The 20,002-nt window shown below is 33.6% G+C and overlaps 1 protein-coding gene across 1 annotated transcript; it reads left to right on the forward strand.

The window, feature by feature from the left end:
• Nucleotides 1-8,203: 8,203 nt before the first annotated feature.
• LOC139877493 (phototropin-1) lies at nucleotides 8,204-17,323 on the forward strand. Its single transcript, XM_071864923.1, has 23 exons — nucleotides 8,204-8,272; nucleotides 8,399-8,963; nucleotides 9,226-9,400; nucleotides 9,787-9,969; nucleotides 11,430-11,521; nucleotides 11,609-11,915; nucleotides 13,223-13,481; nucleotides 13,924-13,994; nucleotides 14,109-14,215; nucleotides 14,303-14,352; nucleotides 14,444-14,548; nucleotides 14,673-14,732; nucleotides 14,842-14,931; nucleotides 15,093-15,254; nucleotides 15,345-15,425; nucleotides 15,498-15,601; nucleotides 15,680-15,729; nucleotides 15,890-15,996; nucleotides 16,076-16,204; nucleotides 16,299-16,350; nucleotides 16,457-16,569; nucleotides 16,844-16,984; nucleotides 17,113-17,323. Exons 2-23 carry the CDS (start codon nucleotides 8,405-8,407, stop codon nucleotides 17,212-17,214), a joined length of 3,099 nt encoding a protein of 1,032 aa, XP_071721024.1. The 5' UTR covers nucleotides 8,204-8,272; nucleotides 8,399-8,404; the 3' UTR covers nucleotides 17,215-17,323.
• The last annotated feature ends 2,679 nt before the right edge of the window (nucleotides 17,324-20,002 follow it).

Raw genomic sequence — 20,002 nt, forward strand, 5'->3', positions numbered from 1 at the left:
CACAACTCAAACTATATATATTTTGGAATCAACCTCAACCCTGTATAGCTAACTCCAACATTCACATATAGAGTGTCTATGGTTGTTAGGAAATATATATAGATGTGTCGACATGATAGGTCGAAACATTGTATACGTGTCTATGGTATCTCAAGATTATATAATATACAATACAAGTTGATTAAGTTATGGTTGGAATAGATTTGTTACCAATTTTCACGTAGCTAAAATGAGAAAAATTATCCAATCTTGTTTTACCCATAACTTCTTCATTTTAAATCCGTTTTGAGTGAATCAAATTGCTATGGTTTCACATTGAACTCTATTTTATGAATCTAAACAGAAAAAGTATAGGTTTATAGTCGGAAAAATAAGTTACAAGTCGTTTTTGTAAAGGTAGTCATTTCAGTCGAAAGAACGACGTCTAGATGACCATTTTAGAAAACATACTTCCACTTTGAGTTTAACCATAATTTTTGGATATAGTTTCATGTTCATAATAAAAATCATTTTCTCAGAATAACAACTTTTAAATCAAAGTTTATCATAGTTTTTAATTAACTAACCCAAAACAGCCCGCGGTGTTACTACGACGGCGTAAATCCGGTTTTACGGTGTTTTTCGTGTTTCCAGGTTTTAAATCATTAAGTTAGCATATCATATAGATATAGAACATGTGTTTAGTTGATTTTAAAAGTCAAGTTAGAAGGATTAATTTTTTTTTGCGAACAAGTTTAGAATTAACTAAACTATGTTCTAGTGATTACAAGTTTAAACCTTCGAATAAGATAGCTTTATATGTATGAATCGAATGATGTTATGAACATCATTACTACCTTAAGTTCCTTGGATAAACCTACTGGAAAATAGAAAAATAGATCTAGCTTCAACGGATCCTTGGATGGCTCGAAGTTCTTGAAGCAGAATCATGACACGAAAACAAGTTCAAGTAAGATCATCACTTGAAATAAGATTGTTATAGTTATAGAAATTGAACCAAAGTTTGAATATGATTATTACCTTGTATTAGAATGATAACCTACTGTAAGAAACAAAGATTTCTTGAGGTTGGATGATAACCTTACAAGATTGGAAGTGAGCTAGCAAACTTGAAAGTATTCTTGATTTTATGTAACTAGAACTTGTAGAATTTATGAAGAACACTTAGAACTTGAAGTTAGAACTTGAGAGAGATCAATTAGATGAAGAAAATTGAAGAATGAAAGTGTTTGTAGGTGTTTTTGGTCGTTGGTGTATGGATTAGATATAAAGGATATGTAATTTTGTTTTCATGTAAATAAGTCATGAATGATTACTCGTATTTTTGTAATTTTATGAGATATTTCATGCTAGTTGCCAAATGATGGTTCCCACATGTGTTAGGTGACTCACATGGGCTGCTAAGAGCTGATCATTGGAGTGTATATACCAATAGTACATACATCTAAAAGCTGTGTATTGTACGAGTACGAATACGGGTGCATACGAGTAGAATTGTTGATGAAACTGAACGAGGATGTAATTGTAAGCATTTTTGTTAAGTAGAAGTATTTTGATAAGTGTATTGAAGTCTTTCAAAAGTTTATAAATACATATTAAAACACTACATTTATATACATTTTAACTGAGTCGTTAAGTCATCGTTAGTCGTTACATGTAAGTGTTGTTTTGAAACCTTTAGGTTAACGATCTTGTTAAATGTTGTTAACCCAATGTTTATAATATCAAATGAGATTTTAAATTATTATATTATCATGATATTATCATGTATGAATATCTCTTAATATGATATATATATACATTAAATGTCTTTACAACGATAATCGTTACATATATGTCTCGTTTAAAAATCATTAAGTTAGTAGTCTTGTTTTTACATATGTAGTTCATTGTTAATATACTTAATGATATGTTTACTTATCATAGTATCATGTTAACTATATATATATCCATATATATATCATCATATAGTTTTTACAAGTTTTAACGTTCGTGAATCACCGGTCAACTTGGGTGGTCAATTGTCTATATGAAACATATTTCAATTAATCAAGTCTTAACAAGTTTGATTGCTTAACATGTTGGAAACATTTAATCATGTAAATATCAATCTCAATTAATATATATAAACATGGAAAAGTTCGGGTCACTACAATATGATCATCCTAAATTCAAGAACAACACACCAAAATTCAAGTTCATGCTAGTTACACTAAAACAACGAGATCGAGCATATAAATCATATATTCATGTTAGACTTGAGCCATAGACACTAATTAACACTTTTATAAGTTAAAAACATCAAGAACACAAAATCTAGTGATTTTAGAAAGTTACCCAAATGTAATGAAATCGGTATGGAATCGAAGAGGAAGATGCAAGGATCACGAATTTGCAATTTGTTTTGTTGCTAGCTTCCTAATCCGAATTTAGATGATGAATTCTTGTTGGTGTTCTTGAGAGAAAAAGGGAGTAGAAGAAAGATGGAGATGTTGAAATGAGAGGAGGAGGTTGAAGGTTTGACTAGTTGACCTAGTCAAATCTTTGGCCTCTTGGCAAGTTTAGTCCCTCTAATTTGGATCGGGTGCGTGAATTACCTAAACGAGATAATTTAAAACGCGTATTAACGGGAGATGTTATAAACATATAACGGAGTTTAAATTAGTATAACGGAAAAGTAAATGGAAAAAGGCGGGATGTTACAACTAACGTCAAGTAACATCAAGTAACGTCAACTAACGTCAACTAACGTCAAGTAACGTCTAGTAACGTCATTTCACTATATGTAAATCAACAAAAAAATGGTTAGTGAGCGCGACCTATTTAAGTTCGGAGAAAGGAAGCAATAATAAAAATAAAGATTTCACGGTGATATCAATTCCGTCATGGCTTTGTTCTTGGTCTTGTTAATAGATGTCGAGTGCCGCTTTTTCTCATAAGGCGAAGAGAATATGGAAAGATTGCCTCAAATCCATTTTTGGATAACTTTTTCGGGGTTAATCCGACGCGTTCTCTAAGGGATGGATTCATGCCAACTATCACTAGTTTCTCCAGAGGGAATGGTAAGGCTCCGCACCTGAGCCTCGTTAGACTCGAAGAAGTTGAAAATCGAAGAAGAACTATAAATCTTGATCCACGGTCCCCCGTCCCATATGTATTGTATCACCAGACAAAAAGCACATAGTTTAATGAAATTTCATAAAAGTATTTTACTTCCTGTTTGCTTTTTAGTTGACCCCTTATCTTATCTTTCTCCTTTAATAATATCAACATACATTAAGAGCATAATATTTGTTATTCTTCTACTTTTTTTCTATATGAAAGTAGTTAATTATGAGACATTCGAAAACGTAATAGTTGACAATAAATTAGGAATCGAGTGAGTATTTATATTTATACACGAGTTACTTTTTTCTTACACAAAATGACTCAAAAGGAATAATTGAGAAACATATTCGAAATGTAAATCTGGCCGGAGGTTCTCACGGAAGCAATCTCTCTACACTGGAGTAGAGAGAGTGATGACTTTCTCTTCCTGTGGGTGGAGATTTTTTCCCTCAATTTATAGTTAGAGAAACGACTATTCTTCTTTTCTAGGGTAGAAGAAGGATTGTCTAAATATCACTTCCCTCTACCTCACATGTACATGATTGATTGGGTATTATTGTTGTTATTCTTGTATTCAAAATGTAAATATCTAACTCTAACTGTAGTTCACGTGGCATGGACCCCTTTCCACTTTTGATCATCTACTTTATTGAAGATATAGATATAGATATAGAAAATTAAGCTTTGATCAAAATTCGAGATAGATATGTAGCTACTTGCATCATTCTTTTTATCATATTTTTTTTTTAATGGCCGGTTAGTTGGTTATACTCCCCACACACGCTAGAAGGAACCCGCTCTCGAATCTTCGCACTTACGTGAACCGGATCGATTTTATCATGTACCTACACCTGCCAGTAGCAAGTCGTAGGAACCACAGCACCATAGGATGACTGTGTATACATAATATGTGGTAAACCTCCCCCCTGGAATCGAATCCGCACCAATCGCGATGAGAGAATGCGAACCCACAGTCCAGAAGCTTGGTACCACTCAGCCATGAGCTCGGTGGTAATAACCTTTTTTTTTTGTGCGTGACATAAAATTTAAAGAAACTTGATACTTCCAAAAGTTTTCTAATATACGAGTGGAACTTCTTAACACATTACAAGAACACGCACAACACACACACACACGGATTTTGTATTATACTTTGATCCATCTTCATCAGTCATAGTATATAGTACAATTCATTAATTCAACTGTTGCATTTAATTAGTGAGTGCATAATTGTTAAACATTTTTTTATTTATATTTAATACATTCACAAAAGTACATTTTTTACATATACCATATAGATACATCGAAGTACATTTTTTAAAGAATAATAAAAAAAAAATCGAAGTACATTTAAAACGTGGTTTTTTTCTTTCTTTCGGTTTTGCTCTTTTCTAATCACTATAGAAGTCTAGATCAAAGTGAAAAGATATCTTCTTGTGCATGGTGCCCTAAATTAGTTAAAAAAAAAGGTAGTGGTGCACCGAGCACATACATTTAGAAGATAAATGGTCTACAACAAAGAATGTTATGTACATATAATTGCATTAATCAAATAATTCAAAAAATCAGGTTACAAGATAAGTGTGATTGATGATGGGGATGTTGGAAATGGTGTAAGAAGCATGTGAATTTGTATGTGATGGGCATGAGCATGGGCTATTACAACTCTTTTCTTCATTATAATTGTTACACTTTTAAAAAAGGATTGTATAAATCATAGATGATACCTGAACTAATTAAATTGACTACTCATAGAAAGTTGAGTGAATGTACTCGAACCTCATTAACTCGTAGCTCAACAACTTTTCGTATCTACAAAAGGTAACTCTATTTGATTTTTTCACTATCATAGTTGGATTTATCTTCATATGCATATTGTACTTAGTTGTGACTTTCAGATATACATATAAGGGCATCTGCAATTCCATTTAATGCGAATGTTTATGTATCTACATAGTCATCATAGATTTAGTATTTGACATTTGATATACCAATAAGCACTATTTTAAAATCCCCGATTACTCGTGATTAATCTTCAATTATCCTTTTTTAAAAACAGTTTAAAAATTCGTTTAATTAATAAGTCAATGTTGGTTAATTGGTCAAAATTAAATTTGTTGATTAAAGTCAGTCAAAGTCAAAATTGGTCAACATTTTAACATGAATTAAACTAAAATTTTGAATTTTTGAATAAACTGATGATTTTTAGACAATTATGTTAACCTTTGTGCTACATGTTTATGGTTATCTTCTATATTTAGACATATGATTTTGAAAATTATTATTTAAATGTATAAATAATATAATTCGATTAATCTTTGATTAATCCCTAATTTACCGATTACTCCTTTAAAGCCTCGACCGATTACTCTATGAATGGCGAATTTTGTAACCTTGCTGATATGTGCTTTTAAATTCAAAATACTAGAAGCTAATATTGGGTTGTCCAAAACGATTATGAAATAACTTAAAAACGATTATGAAATAAGCTAGTTAGATTGTATACATTGATCGGCGTCGAAGGGCCGGTCAAAAATAGCCTAATTACTCTACTTTAGATAGGGTAAGCAGGATTCGTTCCACGGGTAATAGTGGTTAATAGCAAGCAATTTCAGGCTTGATTTGTTTGTTTAACTAAGAGCTATTAAGATTAATCAACTAAATTAAAGCTTAAAACTTAAACTAAAGTGCAATTGAAAATGTTGAAATGTAACAATGAGATTAAAAGCCTTTATCCTTTCACAATCCCAATCTAGCATGCATTCATTCAAACAAGTATTATGTTTACCAAGTATAAATCAAATCTCATAGACAAGACTTCTTAAGTTCATCAATTCTACTATCTTGGGATTGAACTATACAACCTAGACAATATGTCTTTATCCTTAATCTAATTAACACTAAGTTGGATCAAGAACACAGTGTTAAATCACAATAATTCAACTTGCAATAACAAAAGCATAGATCAATAGTTGATTGGTTTACAATATCATAATCCAAAAGACATAAGTATTAAAACATCATCAACCACATAAACTTGAATGAATTAATACATGTTTAATTGTTCATGGAAATGATAAAGATAAGAAGACTAGCCAAACATGTTGGTGATGATGATCATGGTTGTTTCTTGAAGTTGCATGATGAACACCACTTGAATCCTAGCTTGAATCCTTGATTGATGATGATTGGTGATGTGTTTTGGTGTGTTTTTGGCTCTCAAAACTGATGGAAAAAGATAATAAGTCGTAGCCTAGGGTTTTCTATATATAGGGATGAAGTAGGATGTTTTCCAAAGTATTAAACCCCTCAAATCCGGCTCAAAATTTTATCCAAAAACACGTCCAGCCGTAATTTGCGCCCAACGTCCGCAAATTACGCCCAACCGCAAAAAGTGGGCGCCTCCTTATGCCCATTTTTCACCTGAGAAAAATCCTGATCACATGCCAGCCGCAATTTGCGGCTGGGTCCCTTTTTCGCGACTTTTTCTCGTTCTAAACCCCATTTTTGCGTTTTCGTCTTGACTCGTTACCCATTATGAAGACCTTATAAAATAGCTTTTTAAACCTAGAATGCACACATAAAATTCATCTCTTAATATCAAACACGATCGACATTTATGAACCGATCATACATCCAAGTAAAAATAATCAAACATATATCTGATAACATGTACAAAGAGAAATCTCATCCCATCGACAATTTTTACAAGTTTATATGATCTTTAATGGCATCAAATCATTACTGCAAATTTTTTTTTTTTTTTGCGAAAAATTAATAAATTTAGATGGATGATATGATCTGACTTAGTTAAAGCTTTTTCACACTCAAGCACGTCTAATTTCACAAGATCATAAGATCTATTTGAACTTGTGAGCTTACGAGCATTATATATATGTTTAGGTGGAGTTGCATCTTATTAAATGGCCGATGCCTAGGTTTGTATATTTATTTTATGAGGTGTATTTATTTTAAATGCGAATAACCAATAAGTATAAGTATGAATAATAATTTGTAAACTTATGTTAACCCCCTTCGAATTTTAATTCTAAATTCGTCGCTCCGTGCAACAGAACTACAATATTTCCCCCCACCCCCACATATATGCACTTTAAGTGGCATTTCTATTTTCACAGCTAATCAAAATTTAGAGCAATGATTTGATTTTCTTTTTGCATAGTTTTGAAAATATCCAGTTTATCATGATATTTAATGTTGTGAGTTGGTTTTTGCTCTTTTCAGCAAATAAATGTTGATGTCTATTAGTAGCTTCTACCCATTCGCTCGTCTATGCACCTCATTTTGGCTAGCATACACACATGGCCTATAACATCTTTATAGACACAAAAAATTAATAATGAAAACTATTTAGTTTTTCATATTCTAGAACATATCAAATATTCTGTTGTAATTTATAAATCAACATGTTAATTACAAGCCTTGTCATTCTATTTGGTGTTGTAAGTTATACTTCATTTTATTTTTTCTAAAGATAATCTAATATTTGTTTTTATGCATTTTTACTATATTTTTTAAAATTATAGGGAGTATAATAAATCTAACATATCGAACAAGTGACCCTAACTTTCATATTTTTGTCGTCTCCCTAGCTATAATAGATTATTTTCATTTTAATATCTAAAAAATACATTATTGAGGAGAACTACTATTTATTTAATTATTTATGCGAGCTTGTAGCGTGAATTTATGACGTGATTCTGAAAGTATGATGTAAATTTGTAATAGCTTACTCAATTATGTCTCAAAAAAAGTTCTTCATGGTAAGGAGATACGGAGTATGTTAAAATTGACAAATTAATCCAATGATTTGTTACTAAAACCAATTACTAGTTTATTTTTTCTTATAATGTGCACATTGAAGGGTATGTTTGTCTCTTAATTCATCTTTTCACACCACCTTTTTTTCTTTCTATATTCTTGTGGTTAACAAGATGCACTTCATCATATCTTTACTTATAAAATTCCAAAATTACCCTTGAATCTTAGATACCTTTTCATCTCATGTTACTATCATAGAGCATGTCATATCAAAACCTAAAAATATCTTCCACTTCCATTTAGGCATCTACCTTGTCCTTCAACTCTTCACAAAGTCTCCACTAACACTATTTCTACCATCCTTATCTCCAAATCTTTCTCTAAAGTTTGTATTTCTAATACATTTCCTTTTTATTTCTTTATATATTAAATTAAATAAATGAATTTGATTTAAATTAAATGTAACAACTCATTGTACACTCAATTTTTGCATGCTGATTTTATCATATAGATTAAAATGGAGCCAAAGCAACAACATGCACAAAACAAGTCATCACCATTGTTCCAACAAGCTCAAAGAGACGTCCGTGGTTCACTTGAAGTATTCAACCCATCAACCAATGATCTCATTGCACCCTTACGGTCTCAACCCACGTGGCGAACATGGGTCGAGTCACCACAACACAACCAAGAACCACCACCACCACCACCAAAACCATCAGCAAATATCACTGAGAATGTTAGCCTTTCAGGGTCAAATTCTGGTAGGTTATTACCAGCTGATGAGATCACATCATGGATGGCCCTTAAAGATCCTTATCCACCACAATCACCACCTTTTATTTCCACAGCGGTTGTGGGGCCAGGGGCCCCGCAATCGCCAGGTGGAATGGTGGCGGCTGAACAAAGGGCGGCCGAGTGGGGATTGGTTTTGGAAAAGAATACAGAGACAGGTAAACCGCAAGGAGTTAAGGTGAGAACCTCGGGTGAGGATCCGAATGCTAAACCCGGTTCTAATAGAAGGGATTCGGGTAATTCTGTTCAAAGTTCAAGTGATGTATCAGATGATGGATTAGGTAAGCATATATTCATACTCCGTATATTATTATTATGATATGATGTATGATACTCTATAATTGGTAAATTAGTAAATTTGAGTTCAATAATTGTGTGTTTGTCGTTCTAAAAAAAGATTAATCTGATTTTAGTAATTGAATTTAATTTGATTAGTCACATTATGTGATATATTTTTTTTTTTTTTTGAATAATTAGATTAGATAATTTTAGTAAACATGTCGTCTAAGCTATGTAGACAATTTTTGAAATACTATGATGTAGGTAAAGAAAGAGGTTTTCCGAGAGTATCAGAGGACTTAAAGGATGCATTATCGACGTTTCAACAAACATTTGTGGTTTCTGATGCCACAAAACCGGATTATCCGATTTTGTATGCAAGTGCAGGATTCTTCAAGATGACCGGTTATACTTCGAAAGAAGTAATTGGTAGAAATTGGTATCGTTTCGATCTTTATTTATACCTAGTGATCAATCTATTTTTTATCTTATACTGAGTATTTAAAACGAGTAGCTACAACATTATGCACATGGTAACTACTAAAAGTAGATAAAAAGGCAGAGTCAAAAAAGGTTGTGTTAAATGTTATACTAGTACTTTTTAATATAATATAAAACGTGTAAACGTATACGGTTTTTTTCCCACTCGGGCTACTAGGTTAGACGAGTGATGTTGGAACTTGACAACTTTTGGGGATGATTATAAAAGTGACATGGTTTTCCTCAAAATGTACCAATTATTGATAGATAGATTCGAGTATTTAATTGTAAATGATGAAGTGATTGAAATGATTGGGTTAATTATGTGAGTTTGGTTGGGTGCAGCCGGTTCCTACAAGGTGCGGACACGGACCCGGAAGATGTGGCTAAAATCAGGGATGCGTTGTTAAAGGGTACGACATATTGTGGCAGATTACTTAACTACAAGAAAGATGGGTCCCCATTTTGGAATCTTCTTACAGTTTCACCAATCAAAGATGAATCTGGCAACACCCTCAAATTCATTGGGTAAGTTTTCATTTTTTGTACCCTTTTTTGTAAAGTTTATTTACTTTAGAGAAAAAAGTTACTGTAAAAGACTTTTTACATTGAAGATTATGTTAAAAAGGTTTAACATGATTAAGGTTTATTATCATGATCAAGATTACTCATCAACTTGTTAATATCCTTTTATGAAAGTTAAACAAGTATTTGACTTCATAACTAGATTAAAAATCAGGATTTGGTACATCCATTTGATCTATGTTGGGCACCAACATACTAAGAGAATGTTGTCTGTTGGGCTTGAACCCGCAAACTATTGGTTTTTGAGTCAGATTGATACTTTCAGGTATATATGACCTAGTAAACCACTGGCTTGCCTGTTTAACCATCCGTTGATGTTTCCACACACCAAAATGGTTAATTCACTAAAAAGTATGTTTTAACAGGTTGTATTGTACAACTAATAATGCAAACTTTTTAGCGTGGAAATATCAATTTGGCATGTGGATTTATCATCAGCCATATATGAAGGCATTATATGGTCGGGTTTTTGTATAAAATTTGGGTCGGGTCTTGTAGAGGTAGTACCAGTCATAATCAAAATAGATATTTAAGTTTGGTTGTTCTATATCTAGACATATATCATTCACTTTAGATGATTCGGTTTATGACCGCGACACATATATTATCATCATATACGGGCTATACACACAATATGTGGTATAAACAAGTTCTTTTTTAACCAATTGTGAACTCTACATTACTTGTACATTTCTTGCCTATCAAAACAGACCCCACAGTTATCGTATCAAGTAGTTTTAGGTATAATAGGTGCTAAATAACCGCCCTATCGGTTTCTTTTTCAAAAGTTATACGAGTGTTTAGGCCATTGACACGATACATCTTTTTTTCGCAAAATTCATAACTAAAATTGTCCACAAATTCGTTTATTTCATTTATTTATGAATTTGTTTTATTTGGTAAGGGTAAGGGTATGATAGAAGAACATTGTGGTCCCTTTGGACCATTTGAACCACATTGTGAGTGAAGTTACTATGTGACTGTGAGTTATGAGTGTATGGGCCAGCCCTTTTGGTCCAGTCCCTGTTTTCTTGACTTGTATGTATTATTTTTTGTTTAAAATTATAGTAAGTCCAAAATTCAGCATAAGGTTGTCACATGTTTGATGTTGATCAATACTTAAAAGTATTAACATAGACTAGATATTTTAGACATGTAAACTAAAAAAACTTATGCTAAAATGTTAATACTATGCATCCTAACATAAGTTTAATTAGACAAGAAAACTTTGAACATTAGGTTTAAGTATAATGCTAGGCTAGTTAGTAAACTTACATGATCCTGATCTCCTTAACTTTAGCATGTGAAGTTATGCTACATTTGGAAACAATCATACAAATTATCTATGCAAATGAACAACTTGTTTAATTACATTTGGTTTTTGTCTACATTATTATAAACAGAATGCAAGTGGAGGTTAGCAAGCATACAGAAGGGACAAAAGAAAAGGCGTTACGGCCTAACGGTTTGCCTGAATCATTAATCCGATACGATGGTACTCCTACATATTGTTCAGTAAAACGAGTAAAAAAAATTTATACTTTAATTTTTTTTTTTTAGCTGAATGATGGAAATTTTGTAGCTAGACAAAAAGATATGGCGAATAGTTCGGTGGCCGAGTTAGTTGAGGCAGTTAAACGACCAAGATCAGTTAGTGAGTCGACCAATCGCCATCCATTTGCAACTGAATCAAGAAAAAATAAAGATCAAGAAATAAATGACGTTTTAAGTTTAGGTCGACGAAAATCTGCTGAGACTATGTTTCCGCCGCCACCGCCACCTCATCGGCGTAATTCGCATGCCGGTGTTAGAACCATCACTACCATGCAGTCGATCAACGAACTCCCAGAAAAAAAGCAGAAAAAAACAAAAAGAATTTCATTCATCGGGTACTTGACAATATCTATGATCTATAATATACCTTTAAAGGGTTTGTTTATGTTTGCTTATTTAAGTGCTTAGCTGCTTATTGCTTATTTAACCCATTTAGACCCGACCCGTTTGACCCGTCTAAAAATTTGGACCCGTTTGATTCGTCTAAATATTCTGACCCGTTTGACCCGTCTAAAAATTCTAATCCTGGCAAAATGGACTCAAATTCTTAAAAATGGGTCCATTGGGTTTACTTGAAGACCCAAATGGGTCCAAGCACATAATATAACAAATATCTTTAAGACCCAAATGGGTCCAATCACAATACAAAAATTACTTGAAGACCCAAATGGGTCCAAATGGGTTCACTTCAAAAGATTGGTTTTTCGGCGCCCGATTTCGGTGGCAGTTTTCGGCGCGCGATTTCCGGGCGCGGTTTTCGGCGCGCGTTTTCGGCGCTCGTTTTTCGATGCGCGTTTTCGGGGCGCGTTTCGGCGCGCGATTTCTGCGCGAGTTTTCGGCGCGCGATTTCGTGGCCCGTTTTCGTGGCGCGATTTCGGGGCGCGTTTTCGGGGCGCGTTTTTCGTCGCGCGATTTCGGGGCCCATTTTCAGGGCGGGTTTTCGGGGTACGGTTTCGGCGCGCGTTTCGGCGCGCGTTTTTCGGCGCGCGTTTTTCGGCGCGCGTTTCGGCGCGCGATTTCGGGGCCCATTTTCGGGGCACGTTTTCGGGGCGCGTTTTCGGCGCGCGGTTTCGGCCTGCGTTTTCGTCGCGCGTTTTCGGCGCCCGTTTCCGGCGCGAGTTTCCTGAGCGCATTTTCTGCACCCCATTTCGTCTCGCGTTTTCGGCGCCGGTTTTCGGCGGGCGTTTTTTGCGCCCGTTTTCGGGGCTCGTGTTCGGAAGAGATACATCAAAAATACAAACAAGAAACTTTTTACTAGCCCGACCCAACCGACCCGGGTCTCAACCCAACCCGACCCGGGTCTCGACCCAACCCGTTCGACACATTTTAATTCTGACCCGTTTCGACCCATGACCCATTTCGACCCGAACCCATTTGATCTTTGACCCAACCCGACCCATCTCGACCCGTTTGCCAGGTATAAAAAGTTCTGACCCGTTGATCCGTCTAACAATTCTGACTCGTTTGACTCATACCCATTTTGACCCAAAACCCGTTTGGGTCTCGACCCAACCCGACCCGTTTTCCAGGTATAATATTTTCGAAGCCGAAAAGCATTAGAAAAATAAGCAAGCCCAAACACTGCGTTGGTACAATAACTTGTCTTTTGAGGTTAAAGAATATCTTGATGTTAATGATGTAGGATTAAGAAGAAGAACCGTAAAAGTAGTGATGAATTTGATGATGGATTCGAGGGAGACATTAACATTCAAGATACCGATGGTGAAGCTGACGATGAAGATGAAGCATTTGAGGCTAGAAATGATGATTCGAGGCCCGAAAGTTTAGATGATAAAGTACGAAAGAAGGAAATGAGAAAAGGTATTGATTTAGCGACAACACTTGAACGTATTGAGAAAAACTTTGTCATTACAGATCCACGTCTTCCCGATAATCCCATTGTAAGTCCCTTACTTTATTGCAACATGTTTTATACAATTTATTTAAACTTATAGTAAAACTATACCCGGTATTGAAACACATAGCTTGAAAAATGGGTCCATTGGGTTAGGTATTTAACCAGTGGAGTCCATTAAAAAGTTAAGGAATGGGTCTAATTTAGACCCATATGAAGCCCAATAAATATATATGAGGTTCAACGGGTCATAATGGGTCTTAACGGGTCTTTACGAGATTTTAAATATTATTATCCGGAGGTTTTACAAGTTTAGAAAACTTTGAGAAATGGGTCTTGACCCAATCCAACCCGATCCGTTTGACCCATAAAAAAATCCGACCTGTTTGACCCTTGACCCGTTTCAACCCAAACCTGTTTGAACCCAAACTGTTTACCAGGTATGAGTAAAACACATGTCAATATTTCTAACATGTTTATGATAACAGATTTTTGCATCTGATAGCTTCTTGGAGTTGACAGAGTATAGCCGTGAAGAGATCCTGGGAAGAAATTGCAGGTAATCGAGCACATAAAACGTTTTCAGAACTACATTATTTATATAAATCTATTATATTTTCAATAGCAGCAACAGTCTAGTTATACTTATACTTTTTTACTTTATTTGTGAAAGGTTTCTTCAAGGGCCTGAAACTGATCCATCAACTGTCAAGAAAATAAGAGAGGCAATCGATAACCAAAGAGAAGTTACGGTTCAACTCATAAATTATACAAAAAGTGGTAAATACAATTCTGGAATATCATAAATTTATATAAAAAAATTGTTTCTTTTTGGTGGCTAAATATTTGTTCATGACTATCAATCAGGCAAAAAGTTTTGGAATTTGTTTCATCTGCAGCCTATGCGTGATCAAAAGGTAAGACGTTTAAAGATTAATATTAGGACTTTAACATAATGCACGTTTTTAAAGATCGATATAACGATTTTGTGTATTTTGTGTGATATAGGGAGAAGTACAATACTTCATTGGAGTGCAGTTAGATGGAAGTCAACATGTTGAGCCACTTCACAATTGTATCCCTGAAACTAATGCTAAAGACGGTGAACTTTTGGTAATTAGTTACAAACTTTACGTTCTGATCATAACCATATTATTACTTTTTTTTGCATCGATGTATACACAAATATGAACTCGTATTTGATAGATGTTAAAGTTTTGTGTTTTGGTTATTTCAGGTGAAAGAAACTGCAGAGAACGTTGATGTAGCAGTGCGAGAACTTCCGGATGCTAATATGGTAAAATCTCTAGCTAGTAAATTTTTGGTACATATTAATAATAATAAATGTATTTATAATATAATATAAAATACAAGTTTAACTTTTTTTTTTTTTTGAATTTATGCAGACGCCGGATGATTTATGGGCTAAACATTCGAATATAGTTTACCCGAAGCCTCATAGAAGGGATACACCAGCCTGGAAGGCTATTTTAAAGGTACGGCAATACCTTTAACATGTCACAAACAAACGCTCTGAATGTTGAACGGTTCAGCATTGAATGCTGAAACATTCAATTGAGATGCAATCAAACGCACAGTTATTTGGATAATTATATATATAGTTGATAGTTGATTATATGAAATTTGATTTTTGTAGGTTATCGAAGGTGGGGAAAAGTTAGGACTGAAACATTTTAGGCCCGTAAAGCCACTAGGATCGGGAGATACGGGTAGTGTTCATTTGGTCGAGTTATGTGGAACCGGCGAGTTTTTTGCAATGAAAGCAATGGATAAAGGTGTTATGATAAACCGTAACAAGGTGAAATATACATTAAATTTGTCCATTTTGGTTGCAAAAATGGTTTTCGTAATGCAAATCTTGTGTACTCTTTTTATTTACACAAAATAGGTGCATAGAGCGTGCGCAGAAAGGGATATATTAGACGTCTTAGACCATCCTTTTCTTCCGGCATTATACGCTTCATTTCAGGTTTTTTTTTAATCTTCTATAATTATAATTATTGTATAGAATATTTGGTTAACAAACGAAAAATATTTGCAGACTCCAACTCATGTTTGTTTGATCACTGATTACTGTCCCGGCGGGGAACTTTTTATGCTTTTAGACAGACAACCAATGAAAGTCTTAAAAGAAGACGCTGTTAGGTAAAAATACTGCTTAAATGTGATAAATTTGACACAAAAAAAGTAAGTAAATAAAAAATAATTTGTTTTCTGTTGCAGATTTTACGCTGCAGAGGTACTAGTGGCATTGGAATATCTTCATTGTCAAGGTAGATCATAGTTTATGATCGTTCGCATTGAAAACTTACATGATACTTTATTAGTGCTCGAATCGAACTATTTCGATAGTATCTATCTTTATTGTTTATTAAAAATGTGACATAGGTATGTCGAATTACAAAGTAACAAACATTATAATTTGGTGGGCAGGTATTATATACAGAGACTTGAAGCCGGAAAACGTATTGATACAAAGCAGTGGACATGTAGCTTTGACAGATTTTGATCTTTCTTGCTTGACATCTTGCAAACCTCAGGTATATATCTCTATTTTCGATAGATTGTGTTCTAGTTGAGTTTTTTTGTTAGTGACATCTATTTAACCTTTTGACTCAGCTTCTGATTCCTGAAATAAGTGAAAAGAAAAAAAAGAGGCGTCAAAAAGGTCAACAAAATCCAATTTTTATGGCCGAACCAATTCGGGCATCGAATTCCTTTGTTGGAACAGAAGAATATATTGCTCCGGTTTGTCTACTTACTGTCTTACTGATCCCCTTCTCATTCAACCCTCGAATGATTAACAATTTTTATTTTATTTTTTATTTTTATTTTTTTTCAGGAGATTATAAGTGGAGCTGGACATTCAAGTGCAGTAGATTGGTGGGCACTTGGTAAGTTTCTTTCTTTCTTTTTTTTAAATAATAAAAAATAAAAATGACTGTTTAAACATTTTTTCTAGTTCTGCAAAAATGTGATGATTCTTGATCCTGTTCATAGGTATACTCCTGTATGAAATGTTTTACGGGTACACGCCATTTAGAGGAAAAACGAGGCAGAGAACATTTGCTAATGTTCTTCATAAAGATCTCAAGTTTCCTAGTAGCATAACGGTACGTGTTCTTAGTTATAAATTTGTTATCATGAGCTGGTTTTTTAATTGGGTCGATTTTGGTTATCCTTTTTTCAAATGGGTCAATGGATAAAATAAAAATATTGGGCCAAAGGGGTAAAACTGCAAAAGGTCAAAAACAAAAATTGTCTGTTATAAGTTATAACCCGTTCCGACCCGTCCATTTTACCACCTATGATGTTTTACATGCATGTTTACACATCAGTAAATATTTCTTTTAGTAACGAAATTATAAGTTTTTCGACGTAATTCAGGTAAGTCTTCCAGCCAAACAGTTAATTTACAGGTTGTTACATAGAGACCCAAAAAACCGATTGGGTTCACGTGAAGGTGCAAGTGAAGTTAAACGACACCAGTTCTTTCGCGGTATCAACTGGGCTTTGGTTCGTTGCCAGGTAAATATTATAAATTTTTGTTTCTTTGAATTACTTTAGTTAAAAAAGAAATGTATAAAGTTGATTTGATCTATCTAATGTTTAAAAGAAACTACTTAAATATAGATTTATTTGCTTGATTCATTCAGACCCCTCCTAAGCTGGACACTCCTGTGTTTGGACCAAATGAAGATGAAAAAGTCAAAGAGGTTGACCCTGGACTTAAAGATTTGGAGAACAATGTCTTCTGAGAGTTTTTGAAGCTTTTTTTTGTGTGTGTGTGTGTGTGTGGTTTTTTTGCTTAAATTTGTTTCTGAATTCAGTGAAAGAAGGGTTTGATAGGTTTTAGAAATAAATGATAACAATATTTGTGTAATTAATGAAATGTCCCGTTCTTATTGATTAAAAATGTTCCATATTAATTGATTTCGTTGCGAGGTTTTGACCTCTATATGAGACGTTTTTCAAAGACTGCATTCATTTTAAAACAAACCATAACCTTTATTTCATCAATAAAGGTTTAAAAAGCTTTACGTAGATTATCAAATAATGATAATCTAAAATATCCTGTTTACACACGACCATTACATCATGGTTTACAATACAAATATGTTACAACAAAATAAGTTTCTTGAATGCAGTTTTTACACAATATCATACAAGCATGGACTCCAAATCTCGTCCTTATTTAAGTATGCGACAGCGGAAGTTCTTAATAATCACCTGAGAATAAACATGCTTAAATCGTCAACAAAAATGTTGGTGAGTTATAGGTTTAACCTATATATATCAAATCATAATAATAGACCACAAGATTTCATATTTCAATACACATCCCATACATAGAGATAAAAATCATTCATATGGTGAACGCCTTGTAACCGACATTAACAAGATGCATATATAAGAATATCCCCATCATTCCGGGACACCCTTCGGATATGATATAAATTTCGAAGTACTAAAGCATCCGGTACTTTGGATGGGGTTTGTTAGGCCCAATAGATCTATCTTTAGGATTCGCGTCAATTAGGGTGTCTGTTCCCTAATTCTTAGATTACCAGACTTAATAAAAAGGGGCATATTCGATTTCGATAATTCAACCATAGAATGTAGTTTCACGTACTTGTGTCTATTTTGTAAATCATTTATAAAACCTGCATGTATTCTCATCCCAAAATATTACATTTTAAAAGTGGGACTATCACTCACTTTCACAGATTTTTACTTCGTCGAGAAGTAAGACTTGGCCACTGTTGATTCACGAACCTATAACAATAGATACATGTATATCAAAGTATGTTCAAAATATATTTACAACACTTTTAATATATTTTGATGTTTTAAGTTTATTAAGTCAGCTGTCCTCGTTAGTAACCTACAACTAGTTGTCCACAGTTAGATGTACAGAAATAAATCGATAAATATTATCTTGAATCAATCCACGACCCAGTGTATACGTATCTCAGTATTGATCACAACTCAAACTATATATATTTTGGAATCAACCTCAACCCTGTATAGCTAACTCCAACATTCACATATAGAGTGTCTATGGTTGTTCCGAAATATATATAGATGTGTCGACATGATAGGTCGAAACATTGTATACGTGTCTATGGTATCTGAAGATTACATAATATACAATACAAGTTGATTAAGTTATGGTTGGAATAGATTTGTTACCAATTTTCACGTAGCTAAAATGAGAAAAATTATCCAATCTTGTTTTACCCATAACTTCTTCATTTTAAATCCGTTTTGAGTGAATCAAATTGTTATGGTTTCATATTGAACTCTATTTTATGAATCTAAACAGAAAAAGTATAGGTTTATAGTCGGAAAAATAAGTTACAAGTCGTTTTTGTAAAGGTAGTCATTTCAGTCGAAAGAACGACGTCTAGATGACCATTTTAGAAAACATACTTCCACTTTGAGTTTAACCATAATTTTTGGATATATTTTCATGTTCATAATAAAAATCATTTCTCAAAATAACAACTTTTAAATCAAAGTTTATCATAGTTTTTAATTAACTAACCCAAAACAGCCCGCGGTGTTACTACGACGGCGTAAATCCGGTTTTACGGTGTTTTTCGTGTTTCCAGGTTTTAAATCATTAAGTTAGCATATCATATAGATATAGAACATGTGTGTAGTTAATTTTAAAAGTCAAGTTAGAAGGATTAACTTTTATTTGCGAACAAGTTTAGAATTAACTAAACTATGTTCTAGTGATTACGAGTTTAAACCTTCGAATAAGATAGTTTTATATATATGAATCGAATGATGTTATTAACATCATTACTACCTCAAGTTTAGTAGGTAAACCTACTGGAAGTGACAAGAAATGATCTAGCTTCAAAGGATCTTGGATGGCTTGAAAGTTCTTGAAGTAGGATCATGACACAAAAACAAGTTCAAGTAAGTTTTTTACTCGAATTAAGATAGTTTATAGTTATAGAAATTGAATCAAAGTTTGAATATGAATATTACCTTGAATAAGAAAGATAACCTACTATATATAACAAAGGTTTCTTGATCTTAGATGATTACTTGGAATGGATTAGAAAGCTTGGAAGTAAATTAGTAAACTTGAAGGGATTTTTGAAGTGTTCTTGAAGTGTTCTTCCTATGATGATTATAGCTTGATTCTTGAAGTGATTTTTGATGAAGATGATGATTAACTACTGGAAAAATACGTTCATAATAGTGTGTGTGTGTTGAGAGAGAATTAGAAAGAGAATTGGAAGTGAAATGGGGTGAATGATGAGTGGTAATTGGTGAGTGGTGAGTGGGGTTAAAAGGAGTTCTAGTTAGTTGACTAGCTCATGGTAGAAGTTAAAATTGATTAGTCATACATGACATAATCAAGAGTGGAATCCCATGCTAGTTCCTATTGGTATATACCCATAGTAAGTACGTTTTGAAGCTGTGTATAATACGGGTAAGAATACGACTAGAATTCTTGATGAAAGAAAAGAATGGGAAAGTAACTGTAACCATTTTCGTTAAGTATGAGTGTTTTGATATATGTCT

The sequence above is a fragment of the Rutidosis leptorrhynchoides genome, chromosome 11 (assembly GCF_046630445.1).
Source record: "Rutidosis leptorrhynchoides isolate AG116_Rl617_1_P2 chromosome 11, CSIRO_AGI_Rlap_v1, whole genome shotgun sequence".
NCBI classification, from domain to species: domain Eukaryota; kingdom Viridiplantae; phylum Streptophyta; class Magnoliopsida; order Asterales; family Asteraceae; genus Rutidosis; species Rutidosis leptorrhynchoides.

Excerpts from the sequence above, each read along its gene's own strand:
- LOC139877493 (XM_071864923.1), top strand. The coding sequence starts at position 8,405 with ATGGAGCCAAAGCAACAACATGCACAAAACAAGTCATCACCATTGTTC. Across the intron at positions 11,916-13,222 it reads AAAAGAATTTCATTCATCGG|GATTAAGAAGAAGAACCGTA; the intron begins GTACTTGACAAT and ends TTAATGATGTAG. Across the intron at positions 16,351-16,456 it reads AGTAGATTGGTGGGCACTTG|GTATACTCCTGTATGAAATG; the intron begins GTAAGTTTCTTT and ends TCCTGTTCATAG.